General features: G+C 48.5%; 1 protein-coding gene and 1 long non-coding RNA gene across 2 annotated transcripts in view; one reads left to right on the top strand and one right to left on the bottom strand.

The window, feature by feature from the left end:
• TMEM132C (transmembrane protein 132C) overlaps positions 1-27,283 on the top strand; it is a 404,239-nt gene that overhangs the window by 309,302 nt on the left and 67,654 nt on the right. The window contains exon 4 of the mRNA XM_077159319.1: positions 20,755-20,938. Within this exon, the coding sequence (XP_077015434.1) occupies positions 20,755-20,938 (184 nt within the window). The remainder of the gene's footprint in view (positions 1-20,754; positions 20,939-27,283) is intronic.
• Positions 3,285-7,760, bottom strand: LOC143683489 (uncharacterized). Its single transcript, XR_013175464.1, has 3 exons — positions 7,634-7,760; positions 3,923-4,288; positions 3,285-3,390 (listed from the first exon to the last, which is right to left on the bottom strand). It is a non-coding gene; the product is annotated as an uncharacterized LOC143683489 (long non-coding RNA).

Here is a 27,283-nt window from a genome sequence, read left to right as displayed (position 1 = left end):
TCACTGACAGCTGAGTCCTCCCCCCAACTCAAAGGAACACCTTCAGAGGTCCCATCACAGGTGAGCGCTCACACACCGGGCCATGGGTACAGGTCAGACACATCTCCAAGAGGGGATGTGAGCCGGTCGCCAGCATCTTGCTGCTGCTGCTCTGCTGCCTTTGGGACAAGGATGAGGAGATCTCCACATTCAAAGCTATTTCCTTAAATAAATGAGTACTCATCAATCCCGACTGCTTATAAGAATCCCCTAGGAAGTTTTATCAAAAAAGTGCTATCCAGGCCCACTGCAGATCACCTGAATCTGAATGGGAGAGGGAGGGGCTGGCACCAGTGCTTTATTTTAAGCTCACACAGTTATTCTATCGAACTGCCTCGGGCGGTGGTGGTGGGGCTTGGTGGCTGGTGTACATCCTCGAGGACAATGAGGACGGGAGCTCATGAAAATAAGGAGAAGTGGCACGGGAAGAAGTAGACTGTGTTCTCCTCTCTGTTGGGAAGATGCTTTTGCAGTTGGTGCCACCAAAGGAAACCCAGGGCCGAGAGCAAAGCAGCCCCGAGGATGCTGCATGTGCGTGCGCCCTCTGCATCTCCTCACAGGGTCTTTGACCACAGCACTGGGGAACTGCAATCGTGTGTGTGGACCCAGCTGGGTGGTCTGTGGACCACCGTGGACCACAGCCAGCCCACCTTTCTATCAATAGCTTCTAAGCACAGTGTTTGGCTCAGATCAGATAATGGATGAATGGATGGAAGGGTGGGTGAGTGGGTGGGTGGGTGGATAGATGGAGAGATGGGTGAGTGGATGGATGGGTGGGTGGATGTTGGGTAAATGGATGGATGGTTGAACGTTGGATAGAGAAGGTATTATATTTTAAAAAGTACAAACTTTCCTTTATCCCCTTTAGTGTCTTTTAGCTGTTAGTTCTACCACGGAGCCCCCTCAATTCATCAATTATAAACATTAACTGTAAATTATACTTTTGCATAGTTAATTCAGCCTCTTCATTATGTATTTAGTGGAGCTCAGCAGGCGTAAAATTCAATAGCAAGCTTTGGAGCAGATCCAGTTTCTGTCTTCTGTGATTTTCAGAAAATGCTAAGCTTTGGTAGTGGACCTTGGAGCGTGTCTTCTCTGGAAGGTCTCCAGGAAGCTCTGTTTTAGCTTTTCTCTTGGAAAAAGCTCAGCCCTTCTGGAAAGGCTGATAGCTTCAAAGGATGCTTCTGCCCTTCTCTCCAGCTAAGCAGAGGCTCCATACTCCCTTCTTGAGCAGAAAATTAGTTTTTATGCTCACTAGTGGAAGGAAGGGGAGGTGAGACTCTTAGGGAACTCGGCTCCTGGAGCAGTCGCTCATTCTCTACTCATTTGGCAAATACATTTCAAGGACCCCTACGATCAGTGCCACTGTGAGTCATGAGGACAGAGCAGCAAACAAAACAAAGCCTCTGCTCCTGGGACACCTGCATTCTAGAAAGGGGAAGCACATGGTGAACTGCGAGATGCATACGCATGTCATGTGGTGGAACCAAGTGGCGAGTAATCCAGGGAGAACAGAGCTCAGTATCACAAACACATGAGCCACAGAGAATGAGGGCAAATGCAGTCAGGGGGTGAGCCGTAATGAGGCCCGGGGGGTGCACGTGCAAAGACACCAGGGCAGGGCTTGCTTGGCGCATCCGAGGGATACTGAGGAGGCCAGAGTGAACTGGGGAGAGATCGGTAGAAAAGGAGATGGGCAAGGCGGTTAGGAGATGAGAGCTCTGCCAACGCAGGCCAGACTCAGAATGGCTGCTTGGGAAACACGTGTTAAATTATTTTCAGCATCAGCTAACTCATGCAGTGGGTGTATATCCAACCTGCAGACTTGGGATGCAAAACAATGTGTGCAACTTCCTTCGGTTTTCTGTAATGGAACTTGGTCTCTACCTCAAGCCTCCAGGCTACCTGGAGGCAGAGAAGTTAATCTGGTTGATTCCAGGTTACTAAGTCATTTGATGTTTAAACTTAGTTCACTTCATTGAACCAGGTTCTCCCCAAGACTGACCCAGGAGGTGAAGGGCCATTGTAGCACCGAGCTGTGGGGGAAACATCAGGTCTTCAGAAGTTCCCTCTTCATGGCTTCATTTGTGAAATTGACCAGTTCCACCATGTACTTGGGCCTGGTCCTTGTTTGGCAGTGGATAACTGGCTCATACAGTTCTCCATTTCTTTCCCAGTGAGCCCGGAGTCTCCCTTGAACTTTGCTGACAGGATATGGCAGAAATAGAACAGAAATCAACTTGGGATGCCAGAGGCAGAGGACCTGAGAAGGGGCCCAGCCTTTCTCCTCAGCCCCTTAAGGCCGAGTAATAGGGAAGCCATGGAATTTCCCCCTCATTCCACGGAGGGTTACCGAAGTTAGCTGAGAGAGAAAATGGAGGCAGACCCCAGCATGGCCTCAGTATGGTGCAGAGAGTGATGGATGCTGTGTAACAAACCATCCCCAGCTTAGTGACTTAAAGTGGAAGCAAAATCTGCATAGCTTCTTAAGACCTTCCCTTGGAGGTGTCATTGCATCACTTCCACAGCATTTTATTTGTCAAATAAATCACAGGGTCAGCCCAGATTCAAGGGAGTAAAGAAATAGAACCCACGTTTCAATGGGAGAGTAGAATTTGATGGGTAGAATTTACGATCATTAAATAATTTACTACAAGTTCCAAAGAGAAAAACAAAAACTGCATTAAGTATTTACAACAGAGAGAATTAAATGCAGAGAATTAGTTACAAAGTAATGGTAGACCCAGAAATTAGCAACAACAGGAAGCAGCGACCATCCCCAAGGTGAAGAGACCAAGGAGGGTTTTGTTGCCAGAGTCCAGGGACTAGAGTCCAGAAGAAGTAGAGCCATGCTGGCCCTCCTGCAGGTGGGAGAGCCAAGGAGGGGACACTGGGCAGAGATACTGGTCAAGGCAGATGGAGAAGGAGGAAATACCCAAAGGGTGAGCTACTCTGGCTTCTTTCCTCCCTCCCTCCACTGTCCTTCCAGGGCCTTCCATTGGCCATATGCAACCTGAAGCCTGGAAGGCAGCTGGAAGGTAGTCCCTGCCCCTCCCCAACACAGAATAGATCCCGGGAAGAGTGAGAAATGCATCTGGGGCAGATAGGTCCAGAGACCCTTAAGCTTCTCTGGAGGCCCTGTACCAGCAGTGGCCTCCCCCCTCCCCAGGTCACCTGCATCCCTGACTTAGCTTGTACAGCACTGGATGATGGGGTGCAGGGCTTTTTCTTCACAAAACACTGATTTCCAATCCAAAGCTTACGTATTTTATTTTTTAACTTTAACTGAAGAGCCCTGCATTCTGCATTCTGTCCTTCCATAAGGCAACAGTGGCTTCTTAGCTTCCTGCCCTTAAGGCACAAATAAAGACATTAAATTCATCTTGGACGAGGGAAACTGATGCTAACACTTCAGCACCGCCGAGCTGCACAGCGACTTGAGTGTGCCATCGAGTGGCAGGAGGTGCATTTCACGCCTGGAGGAATGAAGCTGTGTTTCCTTAAGGAATCAGGCTCCCCCAGGGAGGGTCCCTCATGGCCCCTGGGGGGCAGGAAGTGGCTCTGTGGAGGGATCATGTGGACATTGCCAAGGGCACCCCTGGTTCCCCCAGTTCCCCACGTGCACCCACCCCTCTCCTGGGAAGGCTTTCCGAAAGGAGCCCAGGTGGGAGCAGGCAGCCGGGACAGCGGCTCCCTCGCTGCGGTGGGTGGGTGGGTGGGGCCGAGAGTAGACAGGAGGGCGAGAGAGGGTGTTCCAACTGGGCAGCACCCTGGCCATCTCTCCGGGGTCCCTCCCGGCTGCTGACTATGGTACCCCAATAGACCCTGGGCAGATCATTTGCCCTGACTGGGGAGGGAGACACAGGAGGCTCCTTGTCGGTACCTGGGTCCCTTGAGGTCCTGTGGGGGGGGGATCTTTGAAGCCCCTGTGGTCCCCCCTTTTCTCTGAGAGTCAGTTCTGATGATGTCCTTCTCTCCTGGCAGCGTGCTACTGAGCTGCCTCATGGGGTCTGAAGAGCTGAGCTGGAGCTAGCCCAGCAGGTCCCCGGGAGACCACTCCACTGGCACACGGCCCCAGGACACCTGAGGCTGCAGGTGCTGTGGGCCGGGCCCCTTCCTCCCCAGCCTCGGAGACACCCTGGGCTCCCTAAAAGGCAACTCAATTTAGCTAAGTTTCCAGCTGCTTGAGGATCACGATCCCACACACTTCTGGGGTACTGAGTCCAGGGAAGCTTCAGGAGTCTGCAGCCTGGGTGGGAAATAAAAGACAGTAGGTGTGCAAGCCTACAGCCAAGTCCTCACCTTGGGGTGAGGAGTCCCTGGGGCCATCGCGGGTCTTGCACTCAGGAGGGACTGCAGAGGACCAGAAACTTCCACACTCTCTCGTCTCATCTCTCAAGGGCTCCATTTAGCCCACGATGTGCTTTAGTTTGCCCATGTAATCCTGTTACCCCAGGCTCTTTGATTAATTGGATTAGCTCCAGCATTTACACAGCAGGAAATGTCCCGTTTTTTAAAAATCCAGACTTCTGTTTTCTCTAGGAAAACTGCAATTTCTGACAAGATTGAGCCCAGATTCTCACCTGGCTATGAGCCACTAAAACGGGGGAGCAGCTGTCCTCCCACCCCCAGATGTGGTGAGGCATCCCTGGCTAGTCACCACCTCCATCAAGCCCCACTGTTCACACCTTGTCCGCTTCGTCTCTGCTTCACCTCCCAGTGTCTTTATGCACCTGTGCTCGTGGACCTGCCTGCCTACTCCCTCCCCAGCTCTGAGAGACTCAGCAACAGGAGAACATCCCTCCTGGAGCCCTCTCCTTTATAATTGATGAATGTCAGAGAGTGCTTTCTTTCTAGAAGTTGTTCTTGTAATTATTTCTTTCTATGTATATTAAGTGTCTGTATCTGCTGGACACACAGAAGTGAAGAAAGCAAGTGGACAAAAAAACTCACCTGGACCTTATATTTTAGAAAGAAGGCTCTGGGGACAGATAAGAAACAAGATAAATAAATAAAATATTGTGAGTCCAGTGGCGGTGAGTGCCACGAGGAAGAAAAAAGCAGAAGGGGCACAGGGATGTGAGGGGGAGGGTGCTGGAGAGGGGAGGGTGCTGGAGGGGGGAGGGTGCTGGAGGGGGGAGGGTGCTGGAGGGGGGAGGGTGCTGGCTGGAGTGGACCCGGAATGGTGTGGGAAACCCTCGCCCAGCTGAGACCCGAAGGAGGGGAGGAAACTACCGCACAGCTGCCATAAGGGATTCCAGGCAGACGGAAAAGCTGAGTGCACAGATCCTAAAGCAGGAATGTGCCTGGAGTGTTCTAGAAGCTGTGAGAATGCCGAGGTGCTGGCGGAGTGTGGGCAAGGGCGAGGGGTACACAGAATCCAAGGGCTGGCGACCAGGGGCCCAGGCAGGCTTTGCAGACCCTCGGACAGGTTAGACTTTGGTGCTGGGTGAGAGGTGCCCCAGGGAGGCTCTGGCCGGAGATATGGGGGATCTGAGTCCCCTGGGACAGGGTCCCTTTTGCCGCTGCATGGAGGAAAGACCAGGTTGGGGGGGTGGGTGAGAGGAGAGATGGGCAGGTGGGGGCCTGCACAGGGCAGTGGCACAGAGAAGAAGAAACACCTTCAGAGCCTCGATGCAGTTCTGAGGTGATGCTCACAGGTTGGATATGAGTATGCCAGAGAAAATTCCAGAATGTCTTGAGACATTTGTGGTTTATTCTTCATTTCATAAGGAACATGCCTGCACTATAAAAGTAGCACACACTGTTAATTGAACGCCAACTATGTGCCAGGCTCAGAGTGTGTTAAACACGAGCACGTATCTCACTGAATATACCCAACGCCCTGCTGGGCCAGAGCCTTGAACCCTGTTTCACAGATGAGGAAAGATTTGGGACAGTGGTGTATCAGTCTCCCAGGGCTACCATCTGAGATGAGGCTAAAAACAACAGAAATTCATTCTTTCACGGCTCTGGAGGCTGGAATTCAAAATCAAGGTGCTAGCCAGGCCATGCTCCTCTGAAGCTCCCAGTGCAGCCTTCCTGCTTGCCTCCTGGTTCCTGGTGGCTGCCGGCTTGCCTTGGCTTCCTTGGCTTGTGGCTGCATCACTGCCCCACCCTCGGGTCCCATCTGCATGTGACCGTCTTCCTCCGTGTCTCTTTCCCTCCTCCTCTCCTTATGAGTACATCAGTCTCTTGGCCTGGGGCCCACCCTAACCCACTGGGGTCAGGAGGGCATTGGCTCAATGAATCCCCTCTGCAAGGCCCTGCTTCCGAATAAGGTCCTTTGTGCAGTACCCGAGGTTGGGCCTGGAGTGTGTCTGTTCTCGGCTCAGCCATAAGTAATGTGTCAACGTTAGTGAGTGGGTAAGTGTGCAAGTCCTCCTTAATGCCTGGACTGCAGAGCGTAGGCTTGCACTCTCCTGCTGTGCTGTGGCTGGGAAAGTAAGTGAGTCATGGGGTGAGGTCAAGCCATCAGGGTGCTGGGAGGGGCCCTCAGCTCAGGACCTGCAAGGTGGGGTGAGGACCTGTTGGGCACCTGCTCGTGCCAGGCACTGTTTCAGATGCTTCTGGGCCCCTCTCCCCCTCGATACCCTTCTGGCTGCCAGGCACCTCCCAAAAGCACCCCCTACCCAGACACACGGCTCACACCATGTGCTCAGAGAGGCCTGGCCCCAGACTGCATGGACAGCTGCCCCCCAACCCCAGCCCGCCACAATCCCATCTTCTGGTCATCTATCTCATAAAAATCACCATTTTGTCTTTTCCTTATCTGATGTTTTCTTATGCTTTTATTTGTATACTTATTTATTGGCTGTCTCCACTACTGCCCCCAGCCTGGAGCATCCCATGATAGCTGGGCCCTGCCTCTGTTTCATTTTAGCTTTGTGGCCCTTACCTCCCATTCATTCACTCTCTTTTTAAGAAATTGTGATGATGAATAAATAACACAAAATTTGCCATTTTAACCTCTTTAAATATACTATTCATTTGCATTAATTAATATTACAATGTGCTGCTGTCATCACATCCATTACCAAAACATTACATCATCCCAAAACAAACCCTGTCCCCCTTAAGCGCTGACTCCCCGTTCTCCCTAGCACCCCCCAGCCCCTGGTCACCTCTAGTCCACTTCCTGTCTCTATGAATTCGCCTAGTCTAGATATTTCTTCTAAGTGGGGTCAGGCAATATGTGTCCTTTTGTGTCTGGCATCTTGTTGCTTTTGTGTACAGTAAGCTCTGCATGTGTTTTTCCAGTTAATCTTGGCAGCAGCCTCATGAGATAGTCTTATCTGTCACAGATCAAAACACCACCTCCTACAGAGGTGAGGTTACTGGTTCTTAAACTTCACTATGTTTTAGAATCACACGAGTAAGACTTCCATCGTTCCTGCCCCACATGGAAAAGCAGGACTGCTGGGACAAACCCAGGCCTCAGAGTTGCTTTTAAAGCTCCCCAGTAATTATATCATGCAGCTGAGGTTGCAAACATGTGCTCCAGCCCAGCTCTTGGAGGGTTCACAACAGGATAGCCCAAAGACTAAAGAGCACATCACGCACAGAGTTAGACATGGATTTCAGTGGGACTTACGAACAGAAGATCCTTCTCTATGATGGCTGTCGGGAAATGGAAGTCCGTGCTTCACAAAGGGCAGTGAATGCCAGGGACAGTTTATAAGGGGTTAAGAGAGCAGGGTCTTGTGATGCTGGGGTCTCTGCTGGTTTGCTGTCAACAGTGATCAGGGGAGGGGGGTTTCAGTACCTTGTTTATGATGCCATCTGAGCAGTCTTCCCCCTCCCCGCAAAGAGGTCCGATGAACTTTCACCTCTGAGCTGGTCATTGTAGGCGGCTACATGCAGTAACTTATTCTCAGTATGGAGGGGGCCGGGCCCTAGGTCTCCGCAATCTGCCCCGCAGAGCAGACCACGTCAACCATAGGTCAGACATTGCGTCCGTGTTCCACAACAGTACGTGAGACAGCAGAACACCAGGAGCCCCCCACAGAGATAACCACCCCACAAAGAGATGCTGCCATGACCAAGGAAGGGAGTTAAACCACTTAGACAAGGGCTGTACTGATAATTGATCAATGTTACGTATGTGCTCTTGCATATGATTTAAAACTTGTGCGAATGGTCAGGAATGTATACACGGCATTTATGTTAATTAAGGCACAGGTGCTGCCTCATGCTTCAGTGAGTTTACCTAAGGCCATTCAATTGCGAGAAACTAGTTTTCTAAGCTGTGTCATGTGTTCGTTTAGCAAGGATATGGCTATTTTGGAATCATTAAGTTCCTGGGCAGTGTGATTGGCTAAAACTGCCACATTTTTCAGTCATGATTGCAGTTCTACCTGGTTCAAGAATGGTTTAAGGATAATACCACAAGGGAGTACATTTTCTTCTATATCTAGCTTTAACCATTTTCCTGGAACTAGGAATATGGGATAGAATCATACAAGGGAGTGGGAACATGGGGCTGTAACTTCTATGTGTATATTATATATGTATCCTATAACCTTTATGGTTATCCTATATTCTATAACCTTTATGGTTATAGGATAAGTTGGGCCAACCCCATTGCCCACTGGTCCATAGCCATCTCTTAGGGGAAGGATATGCCCATGTTGGTTGGAGACATCTTGCTGGTGGAAAAGACTGTTGTTCTGTAGCTTAACAGTAAAGTTACACGTTTTGGGGGGCAGCCACCCCACATGAATCCCATCAGGTTGTTCCAGCAGACAGGGACAACATGGTCAAATGTCACAGCTTCTGCCATCAGCCACCCTAAACCATCAGATACCACATACCCCAATACAGGTCAGTTCACCTGTTCTCATACAAGGGTGGCAAGGTAAGCCCTGGTCTTGTTATAGGATGGTAGTTGGATTTCAGTCTTAAATGAGAAGATTCTTTTCCGGTTCATTCAGTTCTGCCAGGCCAGCAGGGTATTCCATACAGTCCAGTTTGGAGGGAATGTCCAAGGAAGGCTGGTAGCGCCTGAAGATGGCAAGTCTGTGCAAACCCAACATTGGGCTTGATTGTGAGTCTGTTACTGCTGAAGCCCACTGCTTGCTAGGGCGCTATGGGCAAGAAGAAAGATGTTTATGGGGAACAGTAAGGGGTCTAACAATGCACATGCTCCGGTTCCACTGGGTAACAAGGTACCAGGCAGAGGCACGTTATGGAGAGTTTAAAATACCAGGTATTATCTCCCTGAAAGTCTTGGGAGTCCTCCGTTTTATCAGTTGTTAATCTGGGCATAAGAAGGACCCAATAGTCATGCGTAAGGTTCCCGTGGGAATAGGAGCCATGATTGGTGATAAAAACTAACAGGCATTGTTTCATTTAATTAATAGTCAAATAACAATATTTTGGGTGACTCCTATTCCCCATGGGCTTCAGATTTCCAACCAGCGTGGCTGCATGGATCAGTACCAAAGCCAAACAGCCTATTTTTCCAATTTTATGTGGTCTGAGGCACAGACAACCACAAATTATAGTGATTTTCCTCTTTTAGGTGTAAAGGGACTGGACTTTTAGTTGGTATTATTGGGGCCTGCATGGGTCCTTCCATTAGCATTTCAGTGGGTCCAGGTGCAGCAGCCTGAGCCATTGCATTTAAGCAAGGTAAGGCCTGATAGAACCTCTTAGTCCACTGCTGTGGGGCCCTCTTGTAATCTTTTAACTGGTCCTTTAACAAACCATTCATTCATTATTATAATAAGGCCCTCAACTATGGAATATGGGGCAGATGGAACATCCACATGATGTCCAGATCCATGGCTCAAGATTGGGCCATTTGCCCAGTGAAAGGAGACCCCTGGTCACTCTATCTGTGTAGGCACTTCATTTAGAACACTCGCCTTCTCCAAACATCAGGTGGTGGCCTGCTGATTCACCTTCCCCACTGGGAAAGCTGACAACAGTCCTGTAGCCATGCCTATAGCAGTAAAAGCCTACCTTGCCCCTCCAAGATTAAGGAGGAGACCTATGTAATTCATTTACCACTGGGTCACCAGGATTTGTGACCAGCTGATGTGTCCAGTATGGTGGTGTAGCCCACGGGATTGGCACAAGAAGCATAAAGGACACTCTGTCTTCATGTCCACTAACTGCCAACACGTGATCGGCAGTTGAAACTGCTGGGCCAGATGCCACAAGGTTTCATATCCTCAGTGTCCACTTTTCTTAAGAAGCCATTCACTGCTTCCCTGGTTTCAGCTGTGCTGCTCCATACCCGTGAGAGTGTGTCTCCTTCCAATTCTGGGTAATGCATTGAGAGTGAGGGCAGGAACATGACAGTTACCTTTCACCGTTGGCAGGTGTCCCAGACATCTTTCCACAACTCTTGTCCCCAGAGGGGATGACCTTTGACAGTCCATTGTTCCTGCTTCCAGGTTGTCATCTGGGTTGTAAGGCCTTTGTAAACATACCAGCTGTTGGTATAGATAGTTAGTGAATCTCCTGGGTCATGCACAGTTACCATCCATACTGCTCTTAACGCAGCCCATTGACTGCTTTGCATTATACCAGTCTCCCGTCCATGTAGTGTCAGCACTGGCTTGTACTGCCACAGCTGGCCAGGTGAGAGGCTGCCCGCTAGAATATTTACTAGTGTACCAAGAAGATTTAGAAATGGTACCTATGCCTTCTATACTGGACATTCCAACAGCTGTTTCAGATACAATGACTTCAGCTGTTGAATGTTTTGTATAAGGATGCTGGTCTGAGAATCTTGTGCATTTCTGCACTCAGAGGCTGCTATTGAAAATGCAGCACTGCAGCAGGTGGGCTTTCCATTTGGTCATTGTGCTCAGTTGAGCACTGCCAGAGTGTGGCTTAGAAACTGTGTTGGTTATCCACCCCTGCATAAGAATGGCCACTTTCAAAGTGACTGGGCATCTTTGTGTCAGTCATTCCATTTGCAGTCAGGCATTATATGCAACTCACAGTTGCTTTTCTAGATGCCAGTGTCTGAGTTCTGCCCCTTTCCATAATTGTGACCAAAAGCCAAAGGGCATTTGTTTAGAATGTAGCCTCTGCCACAGACCCCACCCAAACCCAATATCAGTTTTGGCTACATAAATTCACAGGGCAGGTTCGAATCTATACCTTCGCAAGTGCTTGTGCCCATACTATTGCCCTTTTTGCCTTTTTAAAGCAGCGTGTTGGAAGTCCTCCCGTTTCCAAGTATGACCTTTTCTAATTAGCATATACAAAGGTTTTAGCATTTGGGCTAAGTGAGGAACAAAAGGTTTTCCAATACCCCAGCAACCTCAAGAAAGCCATTAATTGTTTCAGCATATATGCCAGAGGAAGAAATGGTACCTTATCAGTTACTACAGAATAAGTTGTTTTTGTCCTACCCTACCATACAGCATCCAAGAATTTCACAGAGCAGTCAATGCATTTCAGTTTGTGGCTATTGACTGCCCATCCCTGGCTCTCAAGGTGAGCTGGCAGTGAGCCTGAGGCTTCTTCTACTCTGAGAGAGAGTTACTGCTTATCGTGACAATAGCAATATGCTGAAATACTCTTTTCCACTTAGCTAGATCCTTTGCCATGACACTGGCAAATGATGGGGTCATGTAAACAGCCCTGTGGGATCCTTGGTTCTCCTTCCTAAGTGAGGGCAAAAGCAGGTTACCTGGCCTTATTTGAGTTAATACTAAAGAAAACATTAGTTAAATTTAAAACAAAGTGACAATGATATAATGGACTGCTAATTCCTCCTAGTAAAGAGGCATGCTTTGGAATGGTTGCATACAAAGGTTTTACTTTATCCTCTAACTTTGTGTCTGCAGGGTGAGAGCTGCCCACATCTGCTTGTGGGATTCCCAGTTAAGGCCATAATGCTTACAGGCAGCCTTTGCCATTGCCTTTACTCCCACCGCTTTTCTTTCCCTTATTCCCACTTATTCCCACTCCCTTTTTTCCCTTATTCCCAACCCCTTTTTCTCCCTGCTCTCATCCCCTTTTTTCCTTTACTCTCACCCCCTTTTTTCCCTTACACTCAACCCCTTTTTCTGCAGACTTTCTGACTCTCCATTTTGGCTGTCCTATTAGCAGGCTTAGCATAGAGATGAGAGGCCCAGGGTAATGGTTGGGGGCAGTATGCAGTAAAAGCTTCAGGACCTACAAAAGCCATGGCATAAATGGTGTGTTTCATTCCCATCCCCTTTAAAGTATCTTCTAGCTCCTCCATATTTTGCCAGTGGGGGTTATTGTTTGGTGCATCCCCTTCATTGGGCCATGCAGCCTTATGCTGCTGATCATCAAAACAAGGAGGCGGTTTGGGCATCAGCTGAGATTTAAAAAAAAAAAACATACAAGTGTGGTGCTAGTAAAGGGTGGGTGGTAATAATAAATGCCAGTTTACTCATTTCTACTCCAGAAAGAACTGCCTCCTCTCTTCTGGTGTTCCATAACCTCAGAAGCCAATTGAGTAGGGGCTCCCTTGTTATTTTCTCTGTACTGCTGCTCCAAGTCACCCAACTTGGCAGTGGTTTGACTCTCATAGTGATGTGTAATTTCTGTTCTGGAGCTTAGAGTTGCTGAACCTCGGGGTTGATCTTGCGCTGTCTTCCATTTCTGTTGTATTATGAGGCACACCTGTTGAGGCTCTTCATCCCCCTCATCCCCCACTCCTCCTCCCTCTCCTCTTGTGAGGAGGAGTCTGTGTGCCCCACGCTTAAGGGTCCCATCCCAGAGCAGTAAAATCCTCCGGAACCAAGCCCAAAGCAACTTAATGGTTCTGACTTGGGCATATCTGCATGCCGGAGTCTAACTAACCATCCACCCAGTACAGGTATCAGTCAGAGAGTCCTTGTCCAGCTGGGCAAGGCACGTATCTCTTTCTAGTTTTAATTCCTCCTCTAGATGCTAGGCTGTTGCTTTTGCCACCTGTTTGCTTCTGTAGCCATCCACAAGGCTCCTAAAAGGCCATGCTATGGCTGCCATCATTTGATGGTCTCCTTTCTTATCCAATTTAGTTGTCCTGCTTTCTGTTGTAAAACAGCAACCCCACTGGAATTTTCAGGGCATCCCCATACACTCATGGTGGTCCCCCTTCATCTAGGATGGCAGCCACCCCTCCCACATGGACAGTAGAAGCCAGTTTGGGATTTCCCCCACAGATTCTCCCTTCCCAAGACTCATACCTGCCATGGCTGGCAGCTCTTTGGTCTCCTGGCTGGTTCACCAATTGTTCCAACCCATCTCTTGGAGGGGTTGGGTCAGGTTAGTCCTAAGACACATCAGGCATGGAGTTAGACATGAATTTTATTAGGACGTAGAACAGGAGAAGATCCTTTCCCCATGGTGGCTGGTCAGGAAATGGAAGTCAGTGTTGCATAAAGCGTGGGAGTTCAAGGGACAATTTATAAGGGTTTACAACAGAAGTGTGAGAACAGAGTTTTGCAAGGTCTCGTGACACAGGCATCTGGAGATTTGTTGTTATTAATGATCAAAAGAGAGGAGTTTCAATGCCTTGTTTGTGACACAGTCTGTACATTCTTCACCCTCTCCCTCGAAGAGGCCTGATGATCTTTAACTTCTGTCACGGTCATTGTAGTCAGCTACGTGCAGTAACTTATTCTCAGTATGGAGAAGGCTGGGCCTGGGTCTCCACAACTGCTGGGTTAAGTAACTAGACCAAGGCCACCCTTCTGCTGAATGACAAAGTCAGGATTCAAACCCAAAAGTGGGTCTGATTTCCGAGCCCATGGTCTGAACACCCTCTCAATGTTCTCTCTGTATAGACACTAGAAGATAAAAAATATCGAAGCTTAGTAATCACAAAAAGAAAAGCTCTTTGTGTATAGCAAAGACTCTCTCCATGGCTGCATGTTAAACTCATGTAAAGAGCTTTAAAATACTAACGCCCAAATGCCACCTCTTAAGACTCTCATTCAGTTGGTATAGGGTAGACCTGGAGATCAATAGTTTTGTATTTTTTTAATCTCACCAGGTGATTATAATGCCTAGTACGTATGGAGAGCCGCTGTTTTATAGGATGCGAAGTCTCAGGTTATTTCCATAAAGATTTGCATTTCTCTTTTGAGGCAATGTCATCAACATCGATATGATTTGCAGTAGAGTATGCGCTTTCCTCAAGCTTCTAAGCAGTTACCTGCTCCTACAAACTGTCAGGCGTTTGTGGCCAGAAAAAGAAATTGAAATTTAAAAAATACAAACATATAATCTAATCTAAACCTGTTTGGAAACAGGGCAACCTTCAAAGACCTCTGCGTCTTGCAGCCCTTCACTATCATTCCTTCCCTGAATTCTGTCCTGTACACCCATAACAGAGGGTAGGGGTGAAAGAGTACTCCAGCAGCAGTCACTTTTGTTCTTCATACTTCCTGGTATCTGAAACAGTTCCAATGTTTATGGAATTACAAATAGCCTTTGTTTATGGAGACTGACTCTCTCTGTAAAAAGCCAGATTTCTTCTCCTAGCACTGGTAGATTGGATTAGGGAATGAGCTCAGCCAGTCCAAACCCCCCTGAAGGGCTTTCAATCAGGTAATACTGCTGCACAGAACCAGGGCACTAGAAAACTAGTTTGAGCATCAAGTGTTGTCCTCTCTAGACTAGTTTGGCCTGAGGTTTTAGTCATATAACCCTCCTTTGTGCCTACCTATTCACTTTTTCTCAGTTCTTCCTGGCAAATTTGGTACATTTGTTAAATTATCTTTTCTGTGTAAACTAGCCAAAGTGTTGTCTTTTGCTTGCAACTTGGAGCACTGTCTGCTGTGCATCGGCCAGCACCATGGAGAGCTCCCGGAGAACTCCAAGGGCTTTGGCTGTTGACGTTGCGGTAGGTGGGACTTTGTAATACAGCCTTTTTGGGTGCTGGTGGAAGCATTTTGATGGCATGTCCCAGTGCCCAGAGGGAACGATGTGGCCTCTGCCTTCGTGAAATAGAATGAATTAAGCGAAGCCTGGGCCAAGTGATTCTCTTCTCCTGAAGCTTCCCTGTTATAAGGTTGATTTCTTCATTTTGTTAGTCTCATTCCTTTCTGCAGGCGCTAAGCTGCCAATAGCTTTTGATGATTTGGGGACTAAAATCCCTCACACCCTATCGTGGAGAGATAAAGCCCTTTTGGCTTTTTAACACAGATAGAGTTCAAAAGCTAAGAGGTTTGGTAAATTGGGTTTCCAGTGGTCCAAACCTCATCGTGACTATTGGGGAAATTTATTTGCTTTGAGTAAGAGCTTTTTATTAAAACCAATTGTGAAAATTTCTTTCAAGAGTTACTGCAATAAATCTACAGTATTGATTTAGCAAGTGGTAGTTCTTGGGTCCTCTCCGGAGTCACTTAAGTGTTTAAATTCCGTTCTTTATGACTTAAGCAATATCGCAAGCTCCATAAAGGCTGGTAGTGGAAAAGTCTTGGGCCCTATGAGGCAAAGGCTTAGAAAAGATTTCACTCTGCTCAGCAGCGTTGGGGGAGCGGGGGGAGCACTGATCACAGGCAGATTTCTGCTTTGCTCTTTCTCCACCTCCCAGCGTGACGTGGCATTGTGTCTGACAGACACAGGTCTCGACTAAGTGTGTTGCCTGCACATCTGAACGGATCTTGGTTTGCAGTGACTCGCTGCTGTGACTTGCTCTCACTGAGCTCCTGGCGCAGCTCGGTGACATGTCCTGCAGTTGGTGTCACGGTGCACAAATGCACTGTCAAGCCCAACACATTTATTGAGTGGTCACTAGTGCCAGGTTCTGTTCTAAGTGCTTTAGGTGTTATAATTTCGGAATGAGACAGAGTTGCCCAAAGTGGCCCAGCCAGGACCTGACAAAGCCAGGATTTGCATCCAGGAAGTCATTTGGAAATCCTACAGTATCATTTGCTATACTTGTTAACGTTTCCCTTTAAGACCCAGGGCCATAATCTTGTTTCTAACCCCTAGATTAACCCCTTTCTCCCTCCCTCCCTTCCTCATTCTTTGATTGAAATACTTCCTGGATGCCCAATGTATAAAACATATCAGACTGGAGAGTCCCTTAATGGAACAAAGGATGTTGGGGGGAGGGGGCCTAAGTGTCAGTTCTAGCCCCATGGCCACTGCCACCACGCCTGCTGGGAATGCTAAAGGCTCTGGAGACCATGGTTTCTGTAAGACAATTTGCACCTCCGAGTCATGGCAGGCCTAGGAGATGCTTCTTACAGGATGTAGACCTGCTGGAGAGGGCTGTTGTGCGGCCCAGCAGTGATTTTGTTTGAAGCACATCATGTTGAAATGGATGAGGTTCCTCTACTTAAACGTGAAGGTATTTGGGCGGGCCACAGTGGCTCAGCAGGCAGAGTTCTTGCCTGCCATGCCAGAGACCTGGGTTCTATTCCTAGTGCCTGCCAATGCAAAAAAAAAAAAAAAAAAAAGTGAAGAAATTTCATAGAAAACTCTAAATCCCCAGCTTCTCTGGAAGAGTCTTTCCTTCTCGGCCCCACTGGTCTACCTTTCCCTTGGCTATCAGAGCAGGAATACAGCACCACACAGCCTTGTCCATGTGTCTGCAAAAAAGTCTCAAATTTTGAACCATGCCTTAATTAGATTCACTTTGTCTATCTCACATTATGCAGTTCTTAGAGACGTGAAAAAGAAAAAGTGGTGTGGGGGCAGAGGGGAGATGGGCAGCGGTTCAGCAGCACGAGTGAGGACACGGCCCAGCAGGGCACATCTCCACTGAGGACACCCTAGTCCTGGGCTGGAATGGTCACGCTGAGCCCCCTACTCTGCCCCAGGACCGCTTCTCTGCAGAGTGAGACTTGTCTGCCCTTCCTTCCCACACACATGCCCGAGGTCCCAGTGGACACGGAGAAGTTTCTTCTCGCCGTCTGAGATACCCAGCTCCTGCAGAGCTGATGTGAAGGCTCTCAGCAGGCCCGTGGCCCTCCGACCCAGTGGGTGCCTTGGCCTGATTGATGTCCCTTGGACCCAGGATTCTGCAACGCGCCATGGAAAGCTAAACTGTTCGTCGAATTGTGAAATGTCCTTTTTTTCTCCTCTGAAACCAAAATGAAGTTTTGTTGGCTCGCAGGAGAGGGAGTCGGAGTGAGGGGCTGTGGCGGCTCCCAGAGGACACTAGCTAGGCCACCTGTGCCCTTCCATGGATTGACACTGAGCAGCTCCAAAGCACTGCCTGGAGGAGAGGCCGAGGGGAGTCTCTGCAGGGGGCCAGGGCCCTTGGGACCTCGGTGCCCCTCGGGGAACTCACCCTCACCACAGGGGTTTGCCAGGACCGGAGGAGCGTGAACCGGGTCCAGCACCAGGCCTGGTGCCTGACATATGGTGGATACTCCATGAGCAAAGCAAGTTCTTTCTTTTTTAAATTCACTGGAGAGGTATACCTTAGGAAGGCAAGCCCATTGTCCACTGAGGCTGTATAGCGAGATGCCCTTCAAAGCCAGAAGGACGAATGCCGCTCCTCTTTTCCGTCACACAGTATCATCCCATCTTTAGCACCCATGGTGGCCTAATTGCAGGGGAAGGGAGCACAGCTGGGGCGGGAGAAGTTGTGCTGGCCTTTTCCACGTGCAGGCCCCTGTCCTGTGCAATGGAATGCCATTACGTTTCAATCTTTAGATGATGAAACGGAGTCTCAGAGAGCACTTGTGAGTTGTCACGAGGTCCAAAAAACAATTTCAGAAGAGAATGAAGACAGATGTTAGCCGAAAACTCCTTGCAACTCTACAGCATTCCTCTGGGGAGCTGAGGAGTCTCTGCACAGTTGGGCTGTGGCCACATCAGGTGCTCGGCTTGATGACCCATGGCTTGATGTTCCAGAGCCTGGATTTATTCCTCAAACCCCCCCACCATGGGGACCCCAACATCTCATACATCACAATTCTCTGGATGCTCCTTTCTGCCCACAGAGCCTAGAGGAGTTTCACAAGTCCAGATGCTTTGGTTGATGCGACAACCATCCCGGGAATTCCTGCCACAGCCACCAAGTAGGACTGAGGGCAGTGGTGTGGAGAGTTAGGTTCCAGTTGTTGAGCAAACCCTAGGCATTGAGCAGGTGGGCTCTTACCTGAGTCACACCTTCAGCAAGGGGAAGGTTTCTCCCCCAGTCTTCCCATTGGTACCAGCACAACTTGGGTGTTGGCTTTAAGGCATGTCAGGTGTTTCTCATGCTGTGGAAAAGCTGCTTCAGTTCATCTGAAAAGATGATGAACAGAGCCTCTTCTAGTTTGCTAGCTGCTGGAATGCAGTATACCAGAAACAGAATGGCTTTTAAAAGGGGGAATTTAATAAGTTGCTAGTTTACAGTTCTAAGTCTGAGAAAATGTCCCAATTAAAACAAGTCTATAGAAATGACCAATCTAAGGCATCCAGGGAAAGATACCTTGGTTCAAGAAGGCCAGTGAAGTTCAGGGTTTCTCTTCAAGTGAGAAGGCATGTGGCGAGCACATTCAGAGTTTCTGTCTCATCTGGAAAGGCACATGGTGAACACAGTGTCATTTGCTAGCTTCTTCTCCTGGCTTCCTGTTTCAAGAAGCTCACTGGGAGGCATTTTCCTTCTTCATCTCCAAAGGTCATTGGCTGGCAGACTCTGCTTCTCATGGCTATGTTATTCTGCCCTGCTCTTTCTGAATCTCCTTCATTCTCCAAAATGTTTCCTCTTTTATAAGACTCCAGAATCTAATCAAGACCCACCCAAATGGGTGGAGACATGTCATCATCTAATCCAGTTTAACAGCCACTCTCGATTAAATTACATCATCCAGGGAGATGATCTGATTACAGTTTCAAACATACGGTATTGAATAGGGATTACTCTCCCTTTATGAAATGGGATTTTGATTAAAACATGGCTTTTCTAGGGGACATACATCCTTTCAAACCAGGACAGAGCCCTAAAGTAATACCATAGAGTTTGCAGTGAGCTTTCCACCAGCATCTCTTTACAGGAGATGCTAGCCTGAAATATTGGCCTCTATTGACCACCTATTTCAAGAGTCCTTTGGGTGGACTTTGCCTGCCCAACAAACACAGTGCTATGCCTTCCTGTTTCCACCAATAATAATTCTACAACAGCTCTTGGGGGTGGTTTCTAGTTCCTCTCCTCTGACCTCCTAGAGGAAGAGTTGGGAAACTGTTTTGATGAGGGACCAGATGGTAAGTACTTCATGCCTTGTCCGTGTAGTCCCTGTCTCGAGTACCCAACTCGCCCTTTATAATGTGAAAGCAGCCCACAGTGTGCAAACAAATGTGCAAGGCTGTGCACCAATAAAGCTTTATTTACAAAACACCAGAAGGCTGGATTTGGCTCATGTGCCACAGTTTGCTGACCCCTGTCCTAGAGAAACTCTCATTGATGCCTTGTAATTTCACATGTGGCCACACACTCTTGAGAGAGAATGCTGTACAAAGTATTGGATCAGAAACGGAGAGATGTTACATGCGTTGTCTCTGCCGCCTTTCTGGACCTGGGTTGTATTGGAATATCTTGGGTGAGCTTGCTAATACAAATTTGTGACCTTTCCTCATTGGTCAGAATTCTTAGTGGCTGATAACAGAGTCCTTCCAGTCCCCCTAAACAGAGGAGATTGCTTTAAACGATGCAAAACAGTTAGAGAACTCTCTAGGAGAGCCGTCAAGGTGAATTTCTACCGCTACAGGCAGGCCCAGTTCTAACAAGGGAGTGAAAGCACCTTAGCCCTCCACTGGGTACTCGATCCAAGGGGGCGGGTGCCAGGGACACACTGCAGCTTCCCTGCAGAGCCGAATCCACCTGGCTTCCCGCTGGGCCCCCACCCCGTCGCCTTGTTGCTGACCAACCCTTGCTGCAACCACGTCTCAGGCGAGTGGCTTTGACTCGTGGAAACTCTGCTTCGAGCAGCCTCTAACTGCAGGGTTCCCTGAGGTTGTAGGTGCCCGGGAAGGCAAGCAAGATGGGTTGAAATTAATAATGAGTGCTCCATCCCATAGCATCCTCCACCCCCATGCAATTGAACTTAAAGGGGGTCACACGGCAAGGACGAGCAAGCTGAGTTAGCTCATTGTCAGAAGAGCAGATAAAAAAACCATCAAAGTTGTAGATGCAGAGTGGGGTTTGGGGGTATCAGAGAATATCTCTGAAGGATATTATTGCATTGGTGAAGTTTGAATATTGATGGTAGTTTAGATAATAGTCTTGTTTCAGTGTTAAATTTCCTGAATTTGACAACCATCTGGTGATTATGTAAGAGTCTGTCCTTGTTCTTAAAAGCACACCATGAAATACTTAAGAATAAACAGGCATCATGTATATAACCTAAAAAACAAACAAAAAAATTCAAAGACTCATCAGTACATGTGCTGATTAATGCTTGAGGCTTTGGGTCTTTACCCAGACCTTTAACTCACGAACAGGCCATAGCCCAAGGCCCCTAACTCGTGGGTGGCGCCGTACCCCAGGAGCCAAGGCCCCTAACTCGTGGGTGGCGCCACACCCCATAAATGTCAAGGTCCCTAACTAGTGGGTGGCGCCGTACCCCAGGAGCCAAGGCCCCTAACGCATGGGTGGCGCCGTACCCCAGGAGCCAAGGCCCCTAACTCGTGGATGGCGCCGTACCCCAGGGGCTCTCCCAAGTCATGGAGGTGTCCCTGAAAGGTGTTTTTTGTCCTGATATTCTGATGCAGTTGCAGAAGGCGAGGCAAGGGGACAGGAGGGCTCTACTAAATATTAGCTTAAAGCTCTTTTATTTTGCTCCCTTCCAGAAACAACAGTTCATTCAACGAGGTTGTGCAGATGAACTTTGAAATAGCAAGCTTCAGCAGCCTCTCAGGGACGCAGCCCATCACGTGGCAGGTGGAGTACCCACGGAGAGGGACCACGGACATTGCCGTGTCCGAGATCTTCGTCAGCCAGAAGGACCTGGTTGGCATCGTCCCCTTGGCCATGGTGAGACTGTGCGGTTGTGCATGTGTGGTGAGCTGTGTCATTGCGTTCTGCCTGTTCTCCCCCAGGTGATTCTTGTGGTTGCTTAATGGGCATAATTCCATTGTGAGTCCCACATTTCTCCAGTTTGGAAGTGGCTACATCTCACTAGCACAGCTTCCTCAGCATCAGTTATTCTCATGTCACCTTCAGCGTAGTTGCCATAGTTTATTATTTACTTACTCTTCTTTCTTTTAAGTTGACTCCAGTTCTCTTTTTGTTGCTTTATTTCTTTTTTATAGGGAAACTTTATGCACTAGGTGTATTAGTTAGGATAAATTAGGCCATGCTGCAGCAACAAGTAAGCCCCAAATCCAGCCACGACTTATTTTTCTATGTAAAGTTGTACTCACATACAGTGGCAGAGTACAGTAGTGGTGACTGAGACCATGCAGCCCACAAAGCCTGAAATATCTACCATCTAGTCCTATGCATTAAAAGCTTCCCAGCCTCTGCTGGAGCAGAAGGAAAAGTGTATTTCTCAGCCTTGGCTGTAGATCTGCATCATCTAGGAAGACTTTAGAAATTACCATTGTTTGGACCACACCCCAGAGAAATTAAGTGAACACTGCTGGAGGAAGAGGTGGGAACCAGTAAGTTTTAAATGGTCCCTGGTGGTTCCAGTATATAGCCAGGGTGGGGCAGTCCTGATCTGAAAGGACTGTAGGCTCCGCCAACTTCCTGTTCCCTCTCTGTGCTTGAGGAGAGCAGCTCCCACCCTCCTTCCCTGGGCTGACTGAGATCATCCACCAATGAGCTCTGAAGGCAGGCTGCAAGCTGTAAAGGTGGGTTAAAAGCTAAAGCATAGACAAGTCACAGGGGCAGTGAGCATCCAGGTGCTCTATAGCTCACTTACTGTGCAGTTATTCTTATAATTATTATTTACCCTAACTCTAACCCTCTCGGGCTCTGCCACCCTGACAGCCTTCCATCACACTAAGGCCCTTCTGGGATTAAATCTGGGCACTGCCCCTCCCTGCTCTCTCCTTGGTGGCCCTACCTGCATCAAACCTGTGGACTGGGCCACCCGAGCCCAGCCTGAAGCTGCATGGCAACCAGGGATGAATGCTGTGAGCTTCTTCTAGGCGCTTCCTGAGAATACGCCCTGACCATCCCCGAGACACACCCAGAGCCTTTCCAGGGCCACTGCCCTTGCTTCCTGGGCAATCGGAAGGGACAGGAGAGCATAGGGGCTCTTTGAGTCTACCAGGCCCGTGCCTGACCTCCGCACCCCGCGGCCTGTGTGGTTTGGTATCCGCCTGCCCTGCACCTGCTGACCTCACACCCAGGCGTGGGAGACGGATTGGGTGACAGTCCTATGCATTAAAAGCTTCCCAGCCTCTGCTAGAGCAGAAGGAAAAGTGTATTTAGCCCACCTTTCCTGGGGGAAAGCCCCTGGCCCCGCGCCCCAGCCTCGCAGGGTGGTGTCTTCTCCCTGCCCGGGCATCCGCAGGGACACGCCTTGGCAGCATCTTCTGCTCAAGAAGGGCAAAGGCAGGTACCCTGCGAATTCAAGGGAGATCTTCCTCTCCAAGGATGGGAGCATATGGCTTTTAGAGAGAGGATGAAAAAATAATGTTTACTGTTTTTCAAAACATCCTACCCCACTCCCCAGTGCTCCTTTCCAACTCTAGCGTTTTACATTCATAATTCTCTAAGAGTATTTTACGGATGACTTTGAAGCTCCAGGACAGTTGAAAAATGTTAGCTTGGTTGAAAAATAACTACATGGGCAGAATATATGTTTCCTGTTGCAGCTGCAAATTTACTCTGAGATTAAGTTTAAAGTGGCCTATCCCTCCAATTAACCGGCACGTTTCTGTGTGAAAAGCAAGTCTGTGATACATATGAAGCTGTTTTGACTTGGTACATATGTGTGCAGGATTCGTGATTAATTATCCGATCGGCAGTTACCTTCCCCTCTGCCTGCCACCCAGAGCATGCGCGGCGGGGCTGGGTATGGGTGCTGTCCTTTGCCTTCTCCTTATCATCCTTAGCTGAGCTTCGGTTTCGCGTCAGCAAGAGGAAGGAGTTAAATTGGTGATGGCTCAGGTCTCTTCCAAGTTTTAACTTTCTGTTGTTTTATTTACTTGGAAATTAAAAACTGCACTTTTATTTTGAAGATGGTATACTTTTATTGGCAATCAGAGATGAAAACATAGATAAACAAAGGAAAAGAAAAAGTCGTCTATCATCTCAGCATAAAAAGAGCAACTCTGAATTAGGGAAACTGGCAGGAAGGTCCTTCGGGTCTTCCTGCTTTTTCTTCTTTCTCACCCTCTGGGTCAGTCAGGGCCCATGGCATAGAATTGGGCAGCCCGGGCAAGACCCCACACTGCAGCTCATCTCCCCATCAGCCCTTTTCACCCTGTGTCTCGCTTTCCACTACTGATTCTCCATTTACTCAACATTTTTCTCTAAATAGAGACTAGTATGGGGATTGAGAGCTCAGCCTCAGGACCCTGGCCCTCCCTCTTACTCTCTGTGTGACCTTGGGACAGTGGCTTAACCTCTCTGTGCCTCAGTTTCCTCAGCTGTAAAACAGGAATGAAAATAATGCCCAACCTAAAGGAGTGTTAGGATTAAATGCACCCAGGACCTCTTGCCTTGCCTTCAGGAAATGCCAGCTATTTTTCTTTAAATAGCTTCATGTTAAACATCAATTTATGTTCAAAAAACCTCATTCGGCATTAAAGGCAGTTTACTTAAGGTGAATACAGGACCATGGAAGCAGAAATGTCTGTCCATGTGCTGTTAGACCCGTCCCGTGTGGGGATGAGTCCACCTGGGGAAATGCCTGCCCCACCCCCCCACCATGGGAACCTGGCCCCATCCGCTTGAAGTCACCTGCAAATGTCCTTCCTGTAGGTGACAGCCGCCCAGCTGTACAACTGGAATGTACGGAGAGAAGCAGGTGGTGGGGTGGGGAGGGCACACTGCATCTGTGCCCACAGAAGTCCACGAAATACAAGTGCTTCAGAACCCCTGCAGGGGTCCTTCATGCATCACAGATAATGGAGACAGATCCACAAAGTCTAGTGGGAAAAAAATGCCATCTCCACGTGGACCAACCTCAGACAGAAACTGAGTGCTTCCAACCCCTGTGCACATAGGACACCAACCCCAAAATGATGTCAGGCTCCACGGAACAACCCTCACGTGTTTTCATTCCGTTTTACAGTTGTTACAATATCCTGCAATACCATGTGTGCTCTCCACTGCAAGCTTCTCCCCCAGCCTTAGGCCTTACCACTTAGGATCTAGCAAGGAATCAGACGTACTTCTATAAGTAAAATTGGCTTTTCAGAATAATTTAATATTTACATTTTAGTATATGTGGTTTCTTTTGTAAGCCTATGTTTTTTAAAAATTTTAGTAGATTTCAATTTTTAGAGCAATTTTAAGTTTCCAGAAAAATTGTACTGAAAGTACAGAGGGTTCCTGTTTTAATTTTCTGAATGTTGCCAGAATGCAATATACCAGAAATGGAACAGCTTTTAAAAAGGGAATTTATTAAGTTACGAGTTTACAGTTCTGAGACCATATAAATGTCCAAACTAAGGCATCCAGGAAAAGATACCTGACTCAATAAAGGCCAATGTCTGTCACATGGTAAGGCTCATGGCTGGCATCTGCTGGTCCTTATTCCCAGTTTTGTTGCTTCCAGCTTCTGATGCCAGTGGTTTCTCTCTTAGCATCTGTGGGCCTTCATTTAGCTCCTCCAGGAGACAACTCTGGGTTCTGGCTTGTTTAGCATCTCATGGGAAGGCACGTGGCAATGTCTGCTGAGCTCTGCATCTCCAAATGCCCATGCCTCGGCATCTGCTCTCTCTGTTGGCATGCCAGGCCTCTCCAGAGGTCTGCGTCTCTGTCGGCTCTGAGCTTTCTCCAAAATGTTTCCTCTTTTAAAGGACTCTGGTGAACTAATCAAGACCACCTTGAATGGGCAAAGTCACATTTCCATTTAACCAAAAGGTCCTCCCCACAACTGGGTGTGCCACATCTCTATGCAAACAATCGTGTCAAATTTCCACCCAACAGCATTGAATCAGGATTAAAAGAAGCAGCTACCCCCATAAGACTAGATCAGGAAAAAGGACATGGCTTTTCTAGGGTACACAACAGCTTCAAACCGGCAGTTCCCCATACGCAATACACCCCCCCCCCACACACACACACAGAGGGTTTTTCCCTATTGTTAACATCTTGCATTAGCACGATACATTTGTTCCAAGTGATGAACCAATATTGATGCGTTTTTATTAACTACAGTCCATAGTTTACTGGGGTTCCCTCTTTGTGGTGTACAGTGTGTGGGTTTTCATAAATGCATAATGTCTGGTATCCACCATAAAGCCTCTGCTTCATTGTGTGCATTTGAGAACTCTGGGTCCATGGACTTCCCAGCCCACAGAGAGGTCATGGCCCGAAAGGAGGTGAAGCACTGCAGCCTTAGAGAGGTAAGGCTGTGGCCCCTCCACCCTAGTCTGCAGAGAGAAGGGAGGTTAGGGTTAGTTAGGAGTACTTTAGGGTGAGGGTGAGGGTTAGAGTTAGAGTTACAGTTAAGGTCAGGCTTAGGGTTAGGGTTAATGTGAGAGTTAGTGTTAGGGTAGAGTGAGAGTTAAGATTAGGATTGGGGTGAGGGTTCGGGTTCAGTGATGGTATCTTACCTCGCATTCATTGTTGTGGTTTTCACTCAAAATGTATCTCAGATGTGCTGCATCTCACCACCTTCACTGCCTCCAGCCACATGCAAGCCACTATTATTTCACACCTGGCTTTTTTACTTGCCTCTTGATTGGTCTCCCTGCCTCTCTCTTCAGCCTGGCACCCCGTTCCCCAGCCCAGATGCCCAGGGTGTCTGCCCTCTACTACACTCTGATCTCAGCTCTGTGCCTGTGTGCCTTCTCACTTATTCCAGCCCCACGGCCTTTGCACCGCTGTTCCCTCTGCCTGGAGCCACTTCGCAGGTCCCAGCCAGTGCTTTCTCCCTCACCTCCTTCGGTCTCTGTCCAAATGGCATGTCTTTAGTCCTCAACCATCTTACCTAAAATCTCAGCCCAGCCGCTCCCTCTACCCTGCCTGGCTTGGCTTTCTCTCTCACCACATAGTATTACCTAACAGAAAATTGCATATGTACTTATACACGCATAGTCTGAATTCTCTGCTTGTTTATCAGCTCTGTGAGGGAAGGGATCGTTATAACTTCATCTAGAACAATGCCTGGCACACAGTGGGTGCTTCATATGGAGTTGCTGAATGAAGGAATGGCCACCATATCTGTCTTCCCCACCCAACAATAAGCTCCTTGAGCTCAGTGACTCTTGTCTGTCTCAGCATTCGATCACCGGCACTCAGCACAGTTCCTGACAAGCGGACATTGCTCTGTAAATACTTACTGGCTAAATTAACCCAGCCTTAAGGAAGATAAATTATTATTATTCTTTGTTATATGATTGGGGTTGCAAGGGCCATTACAAATTGTTAGCCTTTATTCTCCGGTCCCCTAATTATGCCATCATTTGCACATGTTTGAGCATCAATCTGTAAGTGAATTTCTAATTCATTCTGTCATTGTCACATGGGGCCGAGGGGGAAAGGAAGTATTTTGGATGAAAAAATGGAGAATCTGGGTTTGTGTGAACATGAGGGCTTCTCTGCAGTCGCCTCAGTCTCCCTTACAAATATTTTGTGCATTTGGACTGGTGTGGCTGCATTGTCCATTCACTTTTCAAATGTGAATAGAGCTCAGGTTCTGCGCAGAACACTTGTTCCCCCTTGGTTAGAGTCAAAGTTTAAGAGCAGGTTGTGGGGCAGGCCACGGTGGCTTGGCAGGCCGAGTTCTCACCTGCCATGCTGGGTTTCTGGGTTCAATTCCCGGTGCCTGCCCATGCAGAAAAAAAGAAAGGCAGGTTGTGTGGGCTAAGATGGGGACGTGGGCGGTCCCTCCTGGTGGCTCTCTGACCTGAGCGGCCCTTAGCAGCCCTCAGTGTAGGTGGGGGGGGGGTGCTCCCGACCAGTCCCCAAACCCATTATACCACCAGCACATGCACTCCAGTGTCTGCACAGAGGCCCTCCTGGGGCTGCCTCCACCACTGTACTAGTTTCCAGGGACTCCAGGAACAAATTGCTGTAAACTCAGTGGTCTTAGAGAACAGAGGTGGCCTGAAAGAGCAGAGGTGTCATCTCTCCTGGGCCCCTGTGGTGGGGGCGTCGGGGTTTCATGGTGCCGAGGCTCTGGGGTGGGACCTGCCAGCATCTTCCAGCTCCCGGGGCCCCCGGTGTGCCTTGTCACACAGCTGCTCCCTC

This window comes from Tamandua tetradactyla, chromosome 5 (assembly GCF_023851605.1).
Source record: "Tamandua tetradactyla isolate mTamTet1 chromosome 5, mTamTet1.pri, whole genome shotgun sequence".
In the NCBI taxonomy this organism is placed as follows: domain Eukaryota; kingdom Metazoa; phylum Chordata; class Mammalia; order Pilosa; family Myrmecophagidae; genus Tamandua; species Tamandua tetradactyla.
This window is presented reverse-complemented; position numbering and strand designations above follow the sequence as displayed.